Below are 6,389 nucleotides of genomic sequence, written 5' to 3'. Positions count from 1 at the left end.
GCCCCCTGAGGGGGGGGGGGGGGGCAAAGAATTGGGGCTTCCACGATCAAGAGAGAAATTTCCAGAAATCAAAGCAACGTCCACTCTCTTTGTACATAGTTGAAACATAAACACGATGATATGAAATCTTGACACTGAATCTGAAACTGTCCAGCCTGTCTATATGTTCAATTTTCTTAACTCCTGTAAGTGTATATTATAGTTAGTATACATTTTAAATTGATTTTAAATGGATGCATCATAGGAAGCATTTTCCTATTTTGAAGCAATTCGAAACCACATAAATGTACAGTTTCAAAATATAAAATAAGCCCTTTGGGATTAAAAAAAATACTAACATTTTTCCCTATTATTAAAATGTAAAGGATTTTTAAAATCTCATTTATTTTGTCAATTGGTTCTGCTTAACATTCCTCAGCCCAGTCCACTCTCAATTATCCACGCTGAGGAAGGGGGATCAGTGGCCTGGATAATCTAAAACAGCAGACAATTTTAAAAGCCCTTGTATTTGGCCCGGGCATACTTTACAATCAAACTCTGATTATCCACACTAATGAAAGGAAAAGCAGGCACCTTGAAAAAGATCCAAAGCCAATACAGATCTGCTCAGCTGGTTTAGGGCACGCCGAGGAAGAAGGCCACATAGTGTGAGAGAAGGAAAACCACAGCGCTCTAGCCAGTGCCAGTGGCAACCAAAAGCACCAACCAAAATACAAACGCATGGCTACAAGGTCCCCGTCAACACCTCCACAGCACTCATCATCTTTAGACGCGTGCAGTTATGTTCAAGTGCCTCCCTGTGACAAGGCATATCATTCATGTTTTTACAAATAGTTAATACACAAATAGATGGTTTGAATGAACTGAGAACCTCTTTGGGGTTCCCTTTGCCCCACTGGACACTCAGCCCCTGACTATCAATGCCATGTTCGCAGTAACACACGCAGAAGAATAGCATGAAGGATGCAAACGCAAGGGCAGTATGTGGGGCAGAAAGGGCTCTGGCCTCAAGGTCAGGAAGCCTGGCCTTGGTCCTCTGCTGGTCCCGATCGTGCCAGCAGGCAAAGGCACACACGAGCAGAGGGCATGGCCCGTACGAAAGCACAGAGGCACAAAGGGCATGGTGCATTTAAAGAATTAAACATGCTTCTTTTTTTTTTGTCAAATGGAGAAGAAGCAAGAGCTGAAACAGGGAACGCAGTCAGAAATAAAATTACAAAGTGTTTTCTGCCACTTAAGACACTCAGAAATTCTATCCTGCAGGAGGTAGAAAGACATTAAAATATTTTCAATAATTACTAGAATTTACTCCTCCTTTGCCGTTTGTACAGCACTATTCTAAGCCTTTGATATTCATAAACACATTCCATATTTCCAACCCTGAAACAGGTGTGACTACCGTTCTCATCTTACAATGAAGAAAACCAAGACCTGCAAAGCATAAGTATGTACCTCCCAAGGTCAGACAGTTGGTAAGTGGTGAAGTCAGGGTTCAGACCTGGTCTGTTCGATTTCAGAACTCATGCTCTAGAAAGGGAGTCATGTGGTCAGAACTGTAAAAGACCATGCTAGCAGCAATATGCAGAAACGTTTGGAGGAAAATGATGAGGAGCAAAGGAGACTAAGAAGATAAGAGATGTTAAGTTCAGGAAAGGTCATTAAGAAGAGGAGTCTAACCAAGAGATGAAGAGGAAAAAGAAAAATAATTGCTTAACTTCAAGAATGAACAGGCAGCAGCCAGTGGCATCCATAGTTCAAGTGATGCGATCCCACACAGCCAACTGCACGCGGTTCAAGATTCAGCAGCTTGAAAAACACACCAGGCGCATGTGCATAGGTGCCCAAAATCCCGAGAGGAGGAGGGACTGCAGTGTAACCATCCCCGGGGGGTGATTTCTCTACTTCTGTCTCTAGTGAGGACACACACCTTTAGCAGTTGCTGCTTTTGTTTTGTTTTGTTTTGTTTTGTTTTTAAAGAGTAAAGATTTAGTATGAGTCCCGTATTTATGGTGAAGGCACTCATGCGATGGCCTGATAATTTTTTCGCGGGGAGGAGGTATTTGCCTTAGGTCACGTCCACTCATGAGAGAGAAATAGAGACAGAGACACTAAGAGGGAATGTGAGCAATCACCCCTTGGGGGGGATGGCTATGCTTCAATCCCTTTTCCTCCATTCTTCTCCTGGGATCTTAAACATGCATGCACATGTGCCTGGTGTAATTCTCAAGCTACTGGGTCCATGACTCAAACCACAGTCAGCCATATGGGAGTCCTGCAATGGAACCGCTATGCCATTTGCTGGCCCAGCCTAATCATTTTTTACAGAATTAATTAACCTTGTGTACCAGTGAACTTAGCTGCAAAGGAGCCCCTGCCAGATGGGCGGGCCCAGGAAGGAACGGCACAACTAGTACTTTTTTCTCCAGTTGGACTCTGGCATATATTCAGCCAAATAAACAAATATTTCACCTTAACTGATCAATTTAATGTTGAAAAATACTTATGTGCAAATATATGAGCCAAAATGTAGAACCCATAATATAAACACATTATTGAGATAAAGCTGTTTTTTTTTTTTATTTCTCCAGGTTAAGTGCACTGGCCCATGTTTAGCTTTCCATGTAACATCCATGTAGCATCCATGTGCAACTGTAGAAAGATAGACAAGACAGAGACACAAGAAAGTAGAAAAGACTCGGAGACATGTTTTGTCTTATCAAGATATTTCTAAGTGTCTTAAAACCAGCCATTTAGGGACCAGCAGTTGGCATAATGGCTACATTGCTGGACCCCCATGTAGTCGACCACAGTTTGAGTCCCAGACCTGGTGACTTAAACTCATGCCGGGCACATGTGTGTGTGTGCCTAAGATCCCGAGAAGAGAATGGAGGAGAAGGGATTGCGGTGTGGCCATCCCCCCTGAGGGGTGATTCCTCGCTTTCTGTCTCTCTGTCTCTCTCTCTCTGTCTGGCAAGCGTACATACCCTATAGCAAAAACCTCTCAAAAAAAAAAAGTCATTTAAAAAACATTCCTACCAGAGTGGGGGGAAAAAATGTGTACATGTGTATGTAAGTCCATTCATGTATAGAAAAATACTAAAAATACAGACTAAAATCTGTGAAATATCTCTCTATTATTATTTATTTTATTGTTGCTTCCTTAGATCTCTTACATGTTCTACAATAACTTTCATAAAACAAAAAGCAATCTTTTGGCCAGCCACAGTGGCAGTGCTGACTGAATGTAACACTCTGGCTGACGTCATGTGGAAAGATTCTGGGTTCATATCCCAAGGTCTCCGTGTGCATGCCAGGTGCATGCACGCCCCGTGATCTTAGCTGGCTGAGGCTGGGGATGGACTGTGTTGCGAAACTCTATTAGGAGTGTCTTTACCTTTCTTTTTCTCAACCTTACTCTCGCTCTCTGACTTTACCACGGAATGAATAAATAAATGTGTAACTATTGATAAGAAAAAAATTGTTCCTAAATATGAGTGGTGAGCATCCACTCTCTGTTCAAGACTTTGCTGATATGAAACAGCATACAAGTTAGCAGACAGACTCTGAATCACCAGCATCTACCCGTAGCAATGGCCACCGACGCCTTCCAGCACGGCCACATGAGGTGCTGGGAAACATAGTACATGGAAAATCTGTGTGTTCAGAAACAGAAGGAGGTAAGACATGATCACAAATGCCAGTGGCTTGGAGCAGCCAGCCCCAGTAGGAGATGCTAGACCCATCCTAAGAACACCCTCTGCTATGGCTTTCCTCACATTACCTTAATATTCCACTCTCTCTTATTACACTGTCTGAAATGCATTTTTTTCCCTTAGTTCATTCAGTCTGCTATGCTAGAATTGCATAGACTGGCTGGCCTATAAGCAACAGAAATTCATTTCTCATTGCTCTGGAGGCTGGAAAACTGAGCTCAGGGCGCTGGCATGGTCAGGTTTTTGTGAGGGCTTGCTTCCTGGTTTCCAGACAACCATCTTCTCTCTGTGCTCCTCCATGGCTCATGAGAAGGCCAGTCTTGGGTATTCTATAGGTCAGAAATTCCATTCATAAGATTTTTCTATGCTTGGCTTGTTTGCTTAGCAGAATGTTCTTCAGTTGCATCCATGTTGTCACTAATGACAGAATTCCCTTTTCTTTAAAGCTCAGTAGCAGTCTCTTTTGTATGGACACTACATTTTCTTTATCTACCCATCTGTTGATGAACACTTGAGTTGATTCTATAACTTGGCTATTGGAATAGCGCTGCAATAAACACGAGACTGTAGACACTCTTTAAGAGATTTCAGATCTTTCTAGTAAATTCTCAGAGGTAGGATTGTTAGATTAAGCAAAAATTTTTAAATTAGCATTCTGTTTTTGAGAGAGAGATTTTTGCTATATGGTATGTGCATAGAAAGACAGAATGTGAGAAATCCCCCCCACACACACACACACACCAGGGATGGCCACACTACAATCCCTTCTCCATTCTCCTCTCGGGATCTTGGGCATGCATGTACATGCTTGCTATGAGTTTTAAGCCGCCAGGTGAGGAATTCAAACCACAATCAACTATGTGGGAGTCCAGTAATCTTTATGCCATCTGCTGGTCCCTTAATTAGTATTCTTAAGGAGATTTGAGGGGTAGAAACATCCAGACGATAAAACAATTGCTGAAAATGCAGCAATAGTGGGGCTTATAAAGACATCTACAGAAGGTTAAGGCAATATGCCTCTAGCTTTGGCTTGTGTAGGCAGGGTAAGTTTTACAGAGACCAGAGAAGAATCACAAAACAGAATCATTCGAGAGAATTAGCATAACTTGACCCAAACCCAACTAATACATTTGCCCGTTCATTCTCTCGCTTTTTTAGTGCAAGAATAACCCCAATTTTTTTTAACTAGAGGACCTCTCTTTTGACAAGGGAAACAGAGATGGCCCAAATTTGATGTGACCTCTAGTTTCTGCCATCAGAAAGCAGAAGTCAAAGTCAAATCAAAACCAAGCCTAGACTGGTATCTGGTGCCGCCCTTGGGTTTCGTAGTGGCATTCACAAAACCGAGGTTTTTGCCTCCCAGAACTACACACTCAGATCCACTAGGAAGAACCCATGGAGCAGTTTAGATTTGGCTGAGGATTTGCTGGGTTTCGCAGAGTGTGTTAGCCCCGTAAGAGCTTTTCCTGAAATTACTGGGAGCTATACTTTCATAAGAGCTGCAGAATTGGGTCCTCAATGTCATTTTCATAGCTCCTCCGTGCCCACAAAAGAAGTCCACCAAGTGCCACTGAGTGACTTGTTGTTTGGGAGGACAGAGTCAGCCATACAAAGGGTGCCACACCACAGAAATATTTCCGCACGTAAAATTTGCACGACACTCAGTTCTACATGCACAATGAGGATCTGCATTTTCTTCCCTGCCTCTTACCCAAACGAATACCCTTTACAGGGTGTACAATGTTCTTTACAACTCACCTAAAACACATCATTTTCCTCCTGCTTTTACCACTTATTTATTATTCATTTATTAGATTTATATTGTGCTTTCCTCCAAAAGGCTCAAGGCATTAGGCAGGCAACTCTCATATAACACACATTAAACTCTTATTTAAAACCGCAAACAGCTAAGTGGCCAGAGGAGAGGCAGAGGGATACGAACCAGGATAGGAAGAAGGACCATGTGTCTGGGGAAATACGCAATGTATTAGGAGGCCTAGTGACCAGAAGGCTGATTCTCTGTCCCTCTCAGTCTGCCTTCTCTGCAAATGCCCTCACGGTGCCAGGTATTCCAAAGAGCAGAGCCAAAATAGCTCCTTTTCCTTCTTTTCTTTTTATCTCCTCACCTCCTTCTATCCCTAGCCTAGAGATCCCACCGGAAGGAATCTATCCTGGCCCTAGTGATGGGAGAGAGCTTCTCCTACCTTCCACCTGGTAGGCTGCAGTGGCTGATCCCCATCCAAATCCCACAGGGAAAGCCATGGTTCGGAGGCCACCAGTGGGATTCCTCAGCTCACAGGGCCGGGCACCCTTCAGTCAGAGAAGCAGACCAGTTGTGCCACCAGGAGGTGACCTCTCACCCTGCCAGGATGCAAATGAGTATGCAAACAAGGAGGGAGCCCAGGAAAGGACGCCCCCTGACAGGCCACAGCCTTGATAAGAGTCCCAGCTACTGAGTGCAAAGGCAGCGGGGCAGCTGGCCCTGGGCTTTCTGCTGCCACACTCCCTGATTCCGAGCAGAGGTGGGCCAGCCTGGATGCCAAGTCCCACTCGGGCAGGTCGCCCACTCACCTGACTTCCCCTTTCATGGGACACGTAAACATTGCTTGAAAATGTCACAGAATCCTTCCAGAACTTTCCCTTACCAATTCTTCCCAGCCTCTGCTCCCTACTCCT

General features: G+C 43.9%; 1 protein-coding gene across 5 annotated transcripts in view; it reads right to left on the bottom strand.

Annotated features, from left to right (window-relative positions):
• LOC102498111 (cytosolic beta-glucosidase) overlaps positions 1-6,175 on the bottom strand; it is a 132,336-nt gene extending 126,161 nt beyond the window's left edge. For 2 of the 5 annotated variants that reach the window (XM_014590289.2, XM_006154927.3), the window contains exon 1: positions 5,918-6,169. In XM_014590289.2, coding sequence (XP_014445775.1) covers positions 5,918-5,975 — 58 coding nt within the window. In that variant the 5' untranslated portion in view covers positions 5,976-6,169. Of the gene's footprint in view, positions 1-5,917 lie in introns of all 5 variants that reach the window. The other 3 variants (XR_001370826.2, XM_027774374.1, XM_006154926.3) reach the window with 3 other exon arrangements.
• Between the last annotated feature and the right edge of the window lie 214 nt (positions 6,176-6,389).

The sequence above is a fragment of the Tupaia chinensis genome, unplaced genomic scaffold (assembly GCF_000334495.1).
Source record: "Tupaia chinensis unplaced genomic scaffold, TupChi_1.0 Scaffold000426_1, whole genome shotgun sequence".
Classification (NCBI taxonomy): Eukaryota; Metazoa; Chordata; class Mammalia; order Scandentia; family Tupaiidae; genus Tupaia; species Tupaia belangeri.
This window is presented reverse-complemented; position numbering and strand designations above follow the sequence as displayed.